General features: G+C 36.6%; 1 protein-coding gene across 2 annotated transcripts in view; it reads right to left on the bottom strand.

Moving 5' to 3' along the window:
• MARCHF5 (membrane associated ring-CH-type finger 5) overlaps window positions 1-16,889 on the bottom strand; it is a 59,767-nt gene that overhangs the window by 27,272 nt on the left and 15,606 nt on the right. The window contains exon 2 of one of the 2 annotated variants that reach the window (XM_029932232.1): window positions 12,696-12,898. In XM_029932232.1, coding sequence (XP_029788092.1) covers window positions 12,696-12,898 — 203 coding nt within the window. Of the gene's footprint in view, window positions 1-12,695; window positions 12,899-16,889 lie in introns of those variants that run through there. The other variant, XM_029932233.1, reaches the window with a different exon arrangement.

The following is a 16,889-nucleotide window of genomic DNA, read 5'->3' as shown; positions in this document are numbered from 1 at the left end:
ATTGAAGAAGACACAAAGAAATGGAAAAACATTCCATGCTCATGGATTGGAAGAATAAACATTGTTAAAATGTCATTATTACCCAAAGCAATCTACACATTCAATGCAATCCTCATCAAAATTGCACCAGCATTCTTCTCAAAGCTACAACAAATTATCTTAAAATTCATATGGAACCACAAAAAACTCCGAATAGCCAAAGTAATATTGAAGAAGAAAACCAAAATGGGAGGCATCACAATCCCAGACATTAGCCTCTACTACAAAGTTGTCATCATCAAGACAGTATGGTATGGCACAAAAACAGACACACAGACCAATGTAATAGAAGAGAGAGCCCAGAACCAGACCCACAGGTGTATGTCCAATTAATCTCTGACAAAGCAGGAAAGAGTATCCAATGGAAAAAAGACAGCCTCTTTAGCAGATGGTGCTGGAAGGCTGGACAGCAACATGTAAAAGAATGAAACTAGACCATTTTTCTTAAACCATTCACAAAAATAAACTCAAAATGGATAAAGGACCTGAATGTGAGACAGGAAACCATCAACACCCTAGAGGAGAAAGCAGGAAAGAGCCTCCTTGACCTCAATCGCAGCAATTTCCTACTCGACACATCCCCAATGGCAAGGGAATCAAGAACAAAAATGAACTATTGGGACCTCATCAAGATTAAAAGCTTCTGCACTTTAAAGGAAACAATAAAAAAAACTAAGAGGCAACTGACAGAATGGGAAAAGATATGTGCAAATGACATATCGGATAAAGGGCTAGTATTCCAAATCTACAAGGAACTCACAAAACTCCACACGTGAGAAATGAATAATCCAGTGAAGAAACGGGCAGAAGACTTTCACAGACATTTCTCCAAAGAGGACATCCAGATGGCCAACAGGCACATGAAACGATGCTCAGTGTCACTCAGCATCAGGGAAATACAAATCAAAACCACACTGAGATACCACCTCACACAGGTCAGAGTGGCTAAAATGAACAAATCAAGAGACTATAGATGCTGGTGAGGATGTGGAGAAACGGGCACCCTCCGACACTGTTGGTGGGAATGTAAACTGGTGCAGCCGCTCTGGAAAAGAGTGTGGAGGTTCCTCAAAAAACTTATCAATAGAACTCCCTTATGACCCAGCAATAGCACTGCCGGGAATCTACCCAAGGGATACAGAAGTGCTGGTGCATAGGGGCACATGTACCCCAATGTTCAAAGTGGTACTTTCAACAAGAGCCAAATCATGGAAAGAGCCTAAATGTCCATCAACTGATGAATGGATCACGATGTGGTATATATGTATATATATATATAAAATGGAATACTACATGGCAATGAGAAAGAATTAAATCTGGCCATTTGTAGCAAATGGTCTAGATGGACCTAGAGGGAGTCACGCTAAGCGAAGTAAGGCAGAGAAGGACAGATACCATAGGCTGTCACTCATAGGTCTGGCAGGAGTAACTTAATAGGAGACCATGGGAAGGGGAAAGGAGGGCAAAAGAGTTGGGGACAGGGAGTGAAACAAATCATGAGAGACCTTTGAATACTGAGAACAAATTGAGGGCTGAAAGGGTGGGGAGTGGAAGGGGAGTGATGGTCATGGAGAGGGGCAGTTGTGGGGAAGAGCACTGAGTATTATATGGAAATCAACTTGGTAATAAACTATTAATAAAAAAAATAAAAAGGCTATTCTTTCCCCTTTGAATATTTTTGGCTTCTTTGTGAAATATTAATTGAAAATCTATGCATGGGTTTATTTCTGGGCTCTCAATGCTGTTCCATTGGTCTATGTGTCTCTTATGCCAGTATCAATATTGTTTTGATTACCATAAATTCATAATAAAGTCTGAAATCAGGAAATGTGAGGCTTCCTTCTTTGTTCTTCTCAGGATTGCTTTGGCCATCTGGGGTCTTTTGTGGTTCCACACAAATTTTAGGATTTTTTTTTTTCTACTTCTGCAAAAAAGACTACTGGGATTTTGGCAAGGATTGAACTGAACCTATAAATGGCTTTGTTTGTATGTACATTTTAAACAATATTCTTTCAATCCATGAACATAAAATGTCTTTTTCATTTGTTTCTTAAACTTCTTGCATCAATGTCTTATAGTTTTTAGTTCTATTCCTAAGTAATTGCTTTTGATATTATAAATGGGATTACTTTCTTTCTCAGATAATTTACTGTTAGTGTATAGAAATACACTGATTTTTGTATGTTGAATTTTATATCCTGTAACTCTAATGAATTTATTTATTCTAACATTTTTGGGGGGTAATCTTTCTATGTATGACATCATCTGCAAACAAAGACCACATTACTTCTTTCTGATTTGAATGCCTTTTATTTCTTTTTCTTGCCTAACTGCTCTGGCTAGGACTTCCAATATTGTGTTGAACAGGAGTGGTGAGACTGGACTCCTTTGCCTTGTTCTTCATCTTAGAGGAACAGCTTCCAACCTTTTAACTTTGAGTATGATGCTAGCTGTGGGTTTGTCATATATATCCTTTATAATAATTTGTTGAAGTTTTTGTTATGAAAGGGTGTTAAATTCTATCAAATGTTTTCTGCATCTACTGAGATAATCATATTATTTTTATCTTTCATTCTATTAATGTGGTATATTGCACTGATTGATTTACAAGTGCTGAATCATTCCAAGGATAAATCCCACTGGGTTATGGTGTTTGACCCTTTGAATGTGCTGTTGAATTTGGTTTACTAGTATTTTGTTGAGAATTTTTGCATCTATATTCATCTGGATAGTGGCTTGTGGTTTTCCTTTCTTGTAGTCTCAGATGGCTTCATTATCAGGGGAATCCTGGCCTCATAAAACAAGTTTGGGAATTTTTTTCCTTTTTGATTTTTGGTAACAGTTCAAGAAGGACTGGCATTGAGTCTTCCTTAAAGGTTTGGTAGAATTCACCATTGAAACCATTTAGTCCTGGTTTTTTTTTTTTTTGTTGTTGGGAGGTTTATAATCTCCTTGCTGTTGACCTGTTTACATTTTCTATTTCTTCATGATTTGGTCTTGTTAGATGGTATGTTTTTAGGAATTTAACCTTTGCTTCCAGGTTATCCAGTTTGTTGGCTACAATTGTTCATATAAGTCTCTTATGATGCTTTGTATTTCTGACATGTCAGTTGTAATGTCTCCTCTTTGAAAGACATACACATTATATGCCTCAAGTTGTGATGCAGTTAAGAAGTACACAAAACTATGAAACATTCTTGCAAAAAAAATCATATATAACTTCACTTATGAGATCTAACCACCACTATAAGAAATGTAGGGGATACAGCAACATATTACCCAAGTATTCTTGGGCCATAAATCTCTAAAATGGGAAATTCTATTATGACAAATTATTTTATTTAATAAAAAAATTATAAAAGAAAAGCTAAAATACTGAGGTCTACAAGTCACACTAGGCCTTAGGTCCATACAATCCTGGAGAGCTGACTTTGAGACCCTCAGAAGGGTTATATGAACCATGAGTGAAATGGTAAGCCAGAAAAATCCACATGACAGAAAAGTGAGCCAACAACGAAAATGTTCTTATCTTGAAGAAGAAAAGTATGATGAGAATAGTTTCCTCTACAAATCTGTAACCACAATCAACTGGCATGCTGATCTCAGGTTAGAAATCTGTCTGTGCTAAGGGAGAAATTCCAAACACAAACCTTTTCTGGAGTTCTTTCACTTTCAGGATATCCAGTCCACAAATATGAACACAAATGTGAACATAGTTCCCATACTCAAGTGAAATAAAGCATCATGAACAAAAGCCAGAAGAAAAACAATACTTTGGGTTACCAAAGACTTTAGATAATGGAATTATCAGCCTAAACATAAAAACCATATAATAAAATACAATGTAACTTATAAATGAACAAAAACCACGAGACTATAAACAATCGCCAGGCTCATTTAAGAAAAAACTAGAACTTACAGATAACAAAACAAAACGCCTTGCAGATTATGAAGAGAGAATTTGAGAACTTGGTAACAGTTAAGAAGAAATTATAAGGCTGCATGGAGCACAGAGACTAAAAGAGGAAAAACTATAAAAGTTAACAGACATGAAAGAAAACAGAAATGTCTAATATAACTCTAATCAGAGTTCTAGAAGAATAGGGAGGAAAAAGCATAGGGGTGCGTGGATGGCTTAGTCTGTTAAGTTTCCAACTTTGCCTCAGGTCATACCTCACAGTTCATGGGTTCTGTGCTGAAAGCTCAGAGCCTGGAGCCTGCTTCAGATTCTGTGTCTCCCTCTCTCCTGTTTCCACTCTCTTTCTCAAAATTAAAACGTTAAAAATTTATTTTTAAAAGAGAGGCACCTGGGTGGCTCAGTCCGTTAAACATCTGACTTTAACTTTAGCTCAGGGCATGATCTAGTGGTTCATGAGTTTGAGCCATGTGCTGGGCTCTGTGCTGACAGCTCAGAGCCTGGAGCCTGCTTTAGATTCTGTCTCCCTCTTCTCTCTGTCCCTCTCCAACAACTTAAAAATTAGTAGGGAGGGGGACCTGGATGGCTCAGTCAGTTAAAGGTCAGGCTCTTCGTTTCGGCTCAGGTTATGATCTCATGGTCTGTGAGTACAAATCCTGCACCAGGCTCTGTGCTGTAAGGAGTTTGCTTGGGATTCTCTCTCTCCTCCTCTCTCTGCCAGTCCCTTTTGTTCTCTCAAAATAAATAAACTTAAAAAAAATTAATCCAGGGGAAAATACAGTATCAGAGGGAAAAACACCTCAATCCAGGAGATGGCCAAGAAAGGGGGGAAAGGAAAAGTGGAACAAATGGAACACACAAAATGTGACAGTAAAAACCCAACTATGTCAGTATCACAATAAATGTAAAATAACAGAAGAATTGAAAATAAAAGATAAATAGGCAAATGCATCATCAAAAAAGCTGGTATACAGGAGGAAAAGAGTAACTTTATAGTGGAGAAGTCTGACAAACACTATCTTAGCCAAATGACCAAGGTCAGTATCACCAGTGATAAGTAATGTTGACAGTATTTGTCTTTGATATATGATGAAAATGGTACTTCACCTCTGTGGTCTTGATCTCTGTAATTTATAATCCCAACAGACAATGGGAAAAACATCAAACAGATCTCAATTGGGGAACATTCTACAAAACATCTGACCATCACTCCTCAAAGTTGTCAAGGGGGCACCTGGGTGGCGCAGTCGGTTGAGCGTCCGACTTCGGCTCAGGTCATGATCTCACTGTGGGTTCGAGCCTCGTGTTGGGCTCTGTGCTGACAGCTCAGAGCCTGGAGCCTGCTCAGATTCTGCGTCTCCCTCTCTCTCTGCCCCTCCCCTGCTCACTCTCTGCTCTGTCTCTCAAAAAAAATAAAGACATTTAAAAAAATTAAAAAAAAAAAAGTTGTTAAGGTCATAAAAAACAAGGAAAAGTCTGAGAAACTGTTACAGCCAAGAAGAGCCTATGGAGATATGACTAAATACAATGTGGTATTCTGGGACAGAATGAAGACATAAGGTAAAAATTAAGGAAAACTGAATAAAATATGGACTTTAAGTTAGTAACAACGTAGCAATATTGGTTAAATTATAACGAGTGTACCACACTAATGTGAGATGTTAATAATAGAGGAAACTGGATGCAGGATATATGGGAACTCTACTATTTTTATAATTTTTCTATAAATCAGAAATTGTCCTAAAAGTTGATTTTTAAAAAGATGGTGTAGCTATGTTATTAAACCTATTCTACATCATCATGTCTATATTATATACCAAGTATAAGACCAAAGAAGCATTACTGTAGATAAAATAGTCATTACTTAATGATAAAGTGTTGAACTCACCAGGATATTTTATTTCTAAACCTGAGGGGTAGGTGAACAAGTGATGGTTTATTAGTCTTTATTTCTCATATGTAGTTAAAATATAATCGTTTTCAACAAATAAAATATTTTATAATAAAAGAGAAAAAAATAACCTGAGTGAACATTCTGCTGAACTTTGATCAATGTTAAGGCAGCAGATATAATTAGTTCTGCATATTGATAGCAGCATGCTGGCTAATGGCAATGGAAAAGCAGGCACATCAATACACTGTTGGGAAGATTAAATAGGTATAATCTCTGCAAAAGCCAATTTAGTGACATCTATTAATGTTATAAATGCATGTAGTCTTTGACCCAGCAATTCTACTCTAGCCATTTATCTTAGATCTATTTGCATGTGTGCATAAAATTACTTAACGCTGTTGCTTATGACAGCACTGTTGGTAGTAGTAAAAGATCAGAAACAGCCTTTATGTCCATCAACGGAAGACTGGTTATATAAATAACCATACATCTGCAATGGAATATTATATATCTGTAAATAAAGAAAAAGCTCTTTATACACTAATGTAAAATGGTATCTACCATATATTGCTAAGAAAAAAAAAAGCAAGTACAGAACATGATACACAGCATATTTGTCTAGAATATTTTGACATATAATCTAATTGTGCTCAATTCTGTGTTTGCCTCGGGGCACCTGGGTGGCCAAGTCAATTAAGCATCCAACTTCAGCTCAGGTCATGATCTCACGGTTTGTGGGTTCGAGCCCCATGTCAGGCTGTGCTGACAGCTAGCTCAAAGCCTGGAGTCTATCTTCAGATTCTGTGTTTCCTTCTCTCTCTGTCCATCCCCTGCTCACACTGTCTGTCTGTCTCAAAAATAAATAAGACAAACAAATAAACAAAAAATAAAATATTGTGTTTGCCTCTTCAGATTTACTCATTTTTCTCCACCCTGTCGTGTGCACAATTCACCAAACAAACTGCCTATTTTAGGCAACCTTGCCCTCTAGCTTCTGATGTGTTTGAACAGTAAGTGGAATGGCTAGAAAATCAGACAGTGGTAAAAGTGGTGCCCTCACTCTAGGCAGTTTGCATTTCTTTCTCTAAGACCAAAGATCCTGTTAAACAGCCTCCTTCTGCTAAAGTTCTGTTAAGTTCTGTTAATCGCTTCCCTTTCCCGTACTTTCAGGCCTAGGAGTGGAAACAGTTTCATATAGTTGTTGATTCCTGGGTATTTTCCTACTTCTTGTTTATTCCTTTAACTCTATCCTAATATTTATAGCTTTTCAAAGGTGGGGTGAATGTGAGATAGAGAGAAGAAGGAAAAAAAGAAACACTAAGACTTCTAGCCAGACTGGAGCCTGTCAGATACTGTGTCTTCCCCTCTCTGCCTCTCCCATGCTCATGCTCTCTGTCTCTCAATAATAAACAACACTAAAAAATTAAAAAAAAAAAAAGACTACTGTGGAAATAAATGAAATAGAAAATGGAAAAATGGGAGAAAAATCAATGAAGCCAAAATTTGGGTCTTTAAAAAAAGATCAACAAAACTGACAAACCTTTAGCTAGACTGACCAAGAAAAAAAAAAGATTCAAATTACTAAAATCATGAATGAAAGAGGGGACATTAATACTAACCTTACAGAAATAAAAAGGATTATAAAGGAATACTACAATCATATGCCAACAAATTAGATAATCTAGATGAAATGAGTAGATTCCTAGAAAGACACAAACTACTGAAACTGACTCAGTAAAAAACCAGAAAATCTGAATAACACTATATATACCAGTGAGAAGATTGAACTAGTAATCCAAAAACTTCCTATAAAGAAAAGCCCAGGACCATATATGGCTTCACTGCCACCAAACATTTGAATTAATGACCAATCATTCACAAACTCTTCCCAAAAAAGGTTAAGAGGAGAGGATCACTTTCTAACTCATTCTATGAGGCCTGGATTATCCCAATACCAAAACAAGTGAAAGCCATCACAAGAAAACCACAAACAAATATCCATTATGACTATAGACAGAAAATTCCTTAATAAAATACTAGCAAACCAAATTCAGCAATACCTAAAATGTATTAAGGGTCTTTAGGTAGCTCAGGCAGTTAAGCATTCATCTCTTGATTTCAGCTCAGGTCATGATCTCTCTGTTCATAAGATTGGGTCTCATGTCAGAGACAGCTTCGGATTTTCTCTTTTCCTCTGTCTGCCCCTCCCCCGTTGCTCTCTTTCTCTTTCTCTCAAAATAAACTAAAAATAAATAAAATGTATTAAACACCATGACCACATGGAATTTGTTCATATGAAAAGTTGGTTTAACTTATGAAAATCAATCACTGTATTGTACCATAACAATAAAGGAAAAAGAACACACACGTCACCTCAATAGATGCAGAAAAACAATTTACCCTTGCATGGTAAAAACACTCAACAGAAAAGTAATAAACATTCTCAATTTGACGAAAGCCAGATGAAAAGCTCAGAGATAACATACTTAAGAGCAAAAGATTTTTTCCTAAGATTAAAAATAAGACAAGGATGTCTATCCTAACAAAAGTACTGGATGTTGCAGCCAGAGCAATTAGGCAAGAGGATAAAATACAAGCAAACAGACTGGAAAAGAATTAAAACTCTTCTATTCATAGATGACATGATCCTACATATAGAGAATGCAAAGCAATCCAGTTAAAAACTATCAGAACCATTAAACGAATTCAGTATAGTTTTACAACATGAGATTGAAATACAAAAATCAATTTTATTTTGATACATCTGAATAAACAATCTGAAAATAAAGAAAATAATTCAACTTAACATAGCATCAGAAAGAGTGAAATACTTAGGAATAAATTTTATAAAGCAAAAGACCTGCACACTGAAAACTAAAAACATTGTTGAAAGAAACGAAAGAAAAAGAACCTAATGTGAAAGTCTCTGGTATTCTTGGGAACCAAGAACTATGCCCTTGAGATACTCTCCTTTGTCTTCTGTTTGGCTAAACAAGAGTACAACGTGGTCTTAAACTTCATGGATATGCTTCAGTAAAAGACAAACTTTTCCCAGATGGAATTCTCTTCATGTTTTAAAGCAATGCTTCTTATGTACATAGCTTATCTGATATCATAAAAATGCAGATTTTGATTCAAACTGGGAATGGGTGGGAGAGGCCAGATTCTTCATTCCTAACAGCTCTCAAATGATTCTAATATTGCTGGTTCTTAGGCCACACTTACAGTAGTTGTTAAGTAACTGCATACATGCAACTGGCCTAACTCACTAGGAGAAAGAAGCCCTAAGATGGGTGGCAAATAGTGAAAGAAATGAGTCTGATGGATCTTTAAAATTTTTCAGAACCAAACAAAAATTATTCCCTATCAATAATTAACACATAGTTGCCACCACCCCTCCATTCGGGCCACCACTAAGTAATAGAAAAGACTCAGATTTGGAAGCTAGCCAGCTAGACTGAGGCTAAATCCATATACAACTTAAAAATAACTGCTATGGAGAGACCATCCCACAGAATGTTAACCATCACCTCTTCCTCTCTGCATTTTTTGTCTTGCATTCCTTTGTCTAGCCAGTTTTGTTTGGAGACCAATTCCTGGCGACTAATCTATTAACTGGTCTACAGATGATGAAAAAGTTATAAAAATTTTGATCACAAACATTTCTGAATTTTGAAAAGATAATAAACTTAAAAAAAATTCTTGTAGGTACTTAATTGTTATGTTTCCAGGGTCATTTAAGAGGGAACTGTTTATTTTGGCTAGCAAACCTTCACATCATAAGAGTGTTCACATTGGTTAAACATGTATTTTGTTATTATTGTGTTAAATCTCAAATTTAAGAAAGAGAACCAATGCCTTGAAGGTTCATTAAAGAGTAAAAGTGATAAATACATTTAACTCAGAATGTCATAAATGATAAATGGTACACTATTATAGTGAAAATAGTGTGATCTTAGAATGGACTTTGGCCAGTGAATTAGAATTAGTTTGCACAGGAGACCTCCTTGTTCCCATTGTACTGTAACACATTATTAAGCAGGGACTGAAACATTATAAAACAGGGACAAGAAGCCACTGAAGCATTCACATAATTTTCAACCACTCCAGCCTGCAATTAAAGCCTGCATTATAAATTTTGTCATTGAAAACAAAGATAAAAACTGTAGTCAAAGGAACTTTCAACTCACTCTAAACAGGCACAAATGGTCACTGCAAAATTAATCACGAATATGCTAAAAAAGAAAACAACCTGCCGGCAAAATTCTATCATCAGATGACACTACTGGAGAGTTTATGTTTGGTACACAGGAAGGAAGAACAATTACTATTACAGATGTATGTTCTTAAATATTTGTTTTATGGCTGGAAGAAACCTTTAATGTTCAGAGTATGAATCAACTCATGGCATGTAAATCAAGAAATATATGCAACTTTTAACTGATTATCAGTGAAAACATGCAACTGAGAAGGGATTTTCTTTTAACCAACAATTATTTTTGAACCTTGACTTGAAAAGGTATACTGGGATCATTATGGCCAAGCAAGAGCACTAGCCATATGCATAGCAAGGAAGAGTATGGCACCTGAAAGCCAATTTACACGTGGCTTCATTTATGACAACAGCTGGCATCTGTCAGTAAGCCTTCTATTCTTGAGTCAGTGTTAAAAACTGCATAGCAAATTATGAATATAATTCGAACTGTAGCCCTTGAGCAGGTATCTTCAGCATGTTATCTCATCAGGAGGAAAGATGCTAATAAAAACTATTCAAATGAAGTATACAAACTTTTTTCATGAAAATTATAGTCAGTTAAAAATTTCTATGATTATCTGTGGTTTATTCAAGTGGCAGATCTCCATGACAAACAGTAGAATGAATAGCTCGAACTCGTCATTTGAGGGCAAAATTCTGAAGGATATTAAGAGCAAATCATGATACAAATGCCTCAACCATAAAAAGTCTGACCTTTCCAACATCTGGCCACTTTCTTTCCTTGTTGTATAAAAAGTTCAATGTCTTAATGTTAGGTATACTTAATCATATTCAATCATCACACTGGACCTAAAAACTTACTTCTTAGAACTGAATACAACCAGAAGGAGAGATTTACCCCTGTCATCTTCCAAAATGAAATATCCAGATTCACTGCTGAGTGTCATTTGTCAACTCATTGCCTCACCTAATACTGTATGTAGTTTTCAGCAAGAATTCCTGCAATAATTTTTTGTATCCATCCATCTAAATATTTAAAGCACCTAACAGATTTATCCTATACTTGCTATTCACAAAAGCCTATAGTTGAAAAGTGAGATTATTAGTAGAATTAAAGAGTAGGAAAAGAAAGTTAAATATGAAAGCTTAACTTTGATTTTTAGAGAGCTAGGTATCAGTGTGGTGCAAGAATATAGCAGTAATTCATTGCTTTTTATGATGCTCAAATTACTTAAGAATATTGCATACTGCTTTAATATTATTAGTTGACTCTTAACACAGGTTTGACCTGTGTGGCTCCACTTATAAGTGGATTTTTTGAGATAAATTCAGTACAGTACTGTAAATGTATTTTCTCTCATGATTTTCTTAACATTTGTTTTTCTCCAACTTGTTTTATTGTTAAGAATATAGTATGTAACATATATAACATATAAAGTATGTGTAAATTGGCTGTTTATGCTAGCGGTAAGGCTTTGAGTAGGTAAGTTTTAGGGGAATCAAAAGCTGTAGGTGAATTTTTGACTGCTCAGTGTTAGTGCCCCTAACGACTATGTTCGCAAGTCAACTGTATAATGGAGATTTTTGGGTTAGTCTTTTGTTTTTACTTAAAATCCATGGTATCCCTGAAGACCCATCATGTGGTCCACAAATTCTAAATGTTTGAGAAACACTACTTTCTCTACTACTTTTCTTTTTGTAAGAAGCTATTATTTCTTCCTATGAATTATGCTAGGAAAATTTTGCCCTTGTTATTCATCTTCTCACAATAGAAAAGCACTTCATTATCTGCATTTATAGTGCCTAATTTTTTTTTAAAGAGGGTCTTATCTAGGAAAAAAAATCTAATAATTATTTCTAATTTCTCCTTAAACCTTACTCCAATTCAAAGTCATTCCTTTTGTCTGACCTTCCCAGAACCTGAACTTCCTTCATATACCTTCTAATTACAGCCAAGGTGATATGGAAAATGTTTAGCAACTGGTATAAACACCAAATAGAGACACCAGTTCATAATCACGTGGCTGTAATGGAACGTGGTAACTAAATACCAGCCTTAGTTACATCTTCCTTTAAATAGTCTGCTCTACTTTTTTCAATGCTAGCCCCATTCTAAAAGACCTTTGGTTATTCTTTGCCTGCCCAAGTTGCAGAAAGAAGAAACTGGTTTTCATGGATAACCACATAAATTGGATTCCAAAGATGAGCTTAACATTGTCTATTAAGTCTTTAACTTCCCTACTTTTATTCCTTAATAGAAGACTTAAGGATAAGTATTAGAAAAAACACATTATTGTTTTCTTTCTCATACATCAATGGTCTCCAAAGAATAAGACTCTTCTGGTCAGCTTTTTATTATACTTTTGTTATTTAATTTTATCCAGAGTTAGATGTCCCAGTTTTTATCCACGCAACCAAAATAAAAACATTTACTACATAGACAAATGGGTGGAATTGAGGATATGTTAAGGATAATGTAAACTATTAGCAAAACAAATAACATTTAGAGAGGAGAAAACAGAAAGGGAATAAAGAAATTTACAAAAAAAAGCAAAGAGATGGGTCACTTTTAAATAAACCTGAGATCAGAGTTAAAAAAACATCACATTTGTTTTTAATGATCTGCTTACCCAATTTTGGAAAAACTATTAAGTATTCAGCATTGCACTGAGGACATGCCACTCTGGCTGTGCTGTTTCCTCTTTGTTTTTCATCTACCCAGCGCTGTAGACAAGCCTGGTGAACCCATTTTGTAGATCCTCTGCACCTGCATGGTCTCACCCATTCAGCTGTTCTATCATCTTCATCAGTGGCAAAACACACCCAGCAACTTCTGTAAGTTAAAGAGAAACAATGAGGTTATCTTTAAGACCCCATTCTCCCTTCTACTGCAGCTCTCACTTAATGAGATAAGCCTACTATGTTATAATATAGAACCTCTACTTTACATTCAAATACCAAGGTGACAAAACAATCAATAGATTTCCAGTAGGAGTTTCTTCTTTTTCTATTTTTCTTTGTATTCTTTTGCAGAATCTTGGTTTTTTTGAATTTTGCTTTTATGTAATTCCCTTCATCTTTCCAGTAATTCTTCACCTTCTCTTAAGAATCAGAGTGCAAAAAGACAACCCTCAAGCTGCTTTTGTTTTAGAAGACCCTAATAATTCTTTGGGGAGTGGGAGTGAAATTCAGTATTTTCCCCATTCAACAACACGAAACCTCTTCAACTTGGAAAACTGAAGTACTACACAAGCAATTTCACTATGGTCTCATTCAATTTTCAACGGAGGAAAAAAAATCATTTCTCTTTCTGGTAAAGAATGACTATGAGAAGAAAGATTATTAAGTCTTAAAAAAAAAGGGAAGAGATAAAGATATCAGGATAAACTGTTTTAGGATAGTGATATAGTAAATTTGGGCCAACATGTTTCCATTATGAGTGATTTTCTTTTTTTGTGGAATTATATTTATTATATTTGAAATCTAGAAGTCTCAACTCTTGAGATGTTTATATTAAAAATTCTATTGAGGGCGCCTGGATGGCTCAGTCAGTTAAGTTTCTGACTTCAGCTCAGGTCATGATCTCACGGTTTGTGAGTCCCGCCTGACAGCTCAGAGCCTGGAGCCTGCTTGGGATTCTGTGTCTCAGTCTCTTTCTGCCCCTCCCCCCACTTGGTTCTCTGTCTCTGTCAAAAATAAATAAATGCCCCCCCCTTTAAAAAAATTGTGTTGAGATGGTTAATTTTAAAACATATTCCAGGGGTACCTGGGTGGCTTAAGGATCCAACTCTTGATTTCAGCTCAAGTCATGATCTTACTGGTCCCTGTGATTGAGCCCCACACGAGGCTCTATGCTCACAGTTCAGAGCCTCCTTTAAATTACTTCTCCCTCTCTCTCTCCCCCGCCCCCACTCACACATGCTCTTTCTCTCAAAAATAAATGAAACTTTAAAATAGTTAGAAAATTTTTTTTCCCATTTTGCTTTTCTGAGAGAGACAGAGAGAGACCAAGACCGCACGCATGTGGGGATGCATGTGCAAGTGGGGGTGAAGGGCAGAGGGAGAGAATCCCAAGCAGGCTCCTTCCTCAGCAGGGTTCTATCCCACAACTCTGGAATCATGACCTGAGCCCAAATCAGGAGAAGGCTCAAAGGACTGAGTCACCTGGGCCCCCTCCTCCCCGATTTTGCTTTTAAGAATACCTCATGAAGTCTAGGGGCACCTGGGTGGCTCAGTCAGTTGGGTGTCCAATTCTTGATTTCAGCTCAGGTCACAATCTCAGGGTTTGTGAGATTGTGCCTGCTTGGGATTCTCTCTCTCTCTCTGCTCTTCCCCTACTGGTTCATGTGCATGCTCACACTCTCAAAATAAACAAATTTCAAAAGAGAGAGAGTACCTAACGAAGTCTAATTTGTTCTTGTGGAATTAGTTTGTAATTCTTTATTTTTTCTCCCAATCGACACAAGTTGACACTGATTTTCATTACGGCAAATACAATTAACTCCATGAGACCATTCACATCTCCCCATACCATTAAAGTATGTACAATTAGAAACTGCTAATTAAAGCCTGTTGTCTACTGTGTACTTTTCTTTTAAAATTTTAATGTTTATTTTTGAGAGGGGGGTAGGGAGAGAGAAACACGTGCAGACACGCCTGAGTTGGGGAGGGGCAGAGAGAGGAGACACAGAATCCAAAGCAGGCTCTGAGCTGTCAGTACAGAGCCTGACATATGGCTCAAACACACGAACCATGAGATCATGACCTGAGCTGAAGTTGGACACTTAACCAACTGAGCCACCCAGGTGTCCATGTATCTACTTTGTACTTTTCATTTAATTAAATAAATTGCTTCTATCAGAACTAGCTTAATTATGTTCAATGGGAAATACTATATAGTCAGGTATTGTAGATGCATGAGGTCTCCAGTCTTTGTAGAACAACATGTATTTTAACTGAGTGCTCCAATTAAAAACTTCCAATTAGAAGAGGTTAAAAAAACTTTCCATTTTTTTTTAAACGTAGGCTCGATGCCCAATGTGGTGCTTGAACTTATGACTCTTAGAACAAGAGTTGCATGCTCCACTGACTGGACCAGCCAGGCAACCCTAGGGAAAAAATACTTAATTCATAACAGCGACATCCAAAATTTTGACTACTCAGCTTTCAAATTCAAAAAGGTTTCATACAACCTATGTAAAATGGGAGATAGGTAGTAGTGTTTGTTTAGCACAATGACCTGCCTCAGCAAGCTATCTTGGCCCTCATACTACCTTATGGTTATCTAAAAGTGCTCCTTCCTTCTATCTTTTAAATTTTATTGTGGGAAAAGACACATAAAATTTACAACTTATACCATCTTTAAGAGTATAATTTAGTAAGTAGCATGACGTACATTCTAGTTGTGCAACCATCATCACTATCCATGGTTTGACTGGGGTATAACTATATAATATGAAGTTATGCCTAAATTTCAGTTGACAAGTATAGAGCAAACAGACTTGGTTAACTGAGGTTAGAATATATGTGCCCCACAACTGAGATGATTTTCTATTTGTATACCTCTGGGAAATGAGATATATGGTTTTGATAACAAAACAGGCATAATACCTAGAAACATTCTAGGTTCTTCTAAGATTTCCATTTCAACAATGAGCAGCATATGTAGCTAAGTATATCAAGACCAGCATCATTAATCAGTATTAAGGTGAATAGAAGAAACCCAATTTCAGTCACCAGGAAAAAAATAAAATGTAAAAATATATCTACTCAAAACCACCTTAGGGGGCGCCTGGGTGGCTCAGTTGGTTGGGCCTCCGACTTCAGCTCAGGTCAGATCTCACGTTCGTGGATTCGATCCCCGCGTCAGGCTCTGTGCTGACAGCTAGCTCAGAGCCTGGAGCCTGCTTCCAGTTCTGTGTCTCCTTCTCTCTCTGCCCCTCCCCCTCTATGCTTTGTCTCTCTTTGTATCGAAAATAAATAAAACATTAAAAAAAAAAAACCACCTTAGTACCAGGTTGAACCAAATGAAATTGCCTATATCTGTCTGTTTTTAAGCTACATCAATGACAATTTCTTATTTCAATCTAGTGCAAATACTTGCATAACTATATTCCCCATAAATTTTGGTTAGTTTATTTTTCTTAAAAATTTTTTGGGGTGCCTGGGTGGGTCAGTTGGTTAAGTGTCCGACTTTGGCTCAGGTCATTACCTCGTGGTTCACAGGTTTGAGTACCGCGTTGGGCTCCATGCTGACAGCTCAGAGCCTGGAGCCTACTTCATGGATTCTGTCTCCCTCTCTCTGCCTCGCCCCTGCTCATTCTCTCTCTCCCTCTCAAAAATAAATAAAACATTCAAAACAATATTTTACGTTTATTTAATTTTGTGAGAGAAGCTCCCCTGGCTCATACTCTCTCTCAAAAAGAAATAAAACAGTAAAAATGTTTTTCTTAAGTTTATTTTTGAGAGAGAGAGAGAGAGAAAAGCAGGGGAGGGGCAGAGAGACAGAATCCCTAGCAGGCTCCATGCTGTCAGCAGAGTCTGATGGGGGCTTGATCTCACTAACTGTGAGATCATGACTTGAGCCGAAATCAAGAGTGGGACATTCAACTGAATGAGCCACCTAGGTGCCCCTTTCCTCAAATTTTATTGTGAAAAATTTCAAACTTTCAAAAAAAGATGCAAAACTGTTCAGGGACTACCCATATTCTCAATATCTGCATTCTATAATTCTTATAATTTTGCCTTATATGCCCTTTACTACATATTCATTTATCAACCCATCTTTTTTTGGGGATGCATTTTAATGTTGAGGCATCAGTATA

The sequence above is a fragment of the Suricata suricatta genome, chromosome 2 (genome assembly GCF_006229205.1).
Source record: "Suricata suricatta isolate VVHF042 chromosome 2, meerkat_22Aug2017_6uvM2_HiC, whole genome shotgun sequence".
NCBI lineage: Eukaryota > Metazoa > Chordata > Mammalia > Carnivora > Herpestidae > Suricata > Suricata suricatta.
Note: the sequence above shows the minus strand (reverse complement) of the source record. Positions and strands in the feature narration are given on the sequence as shown.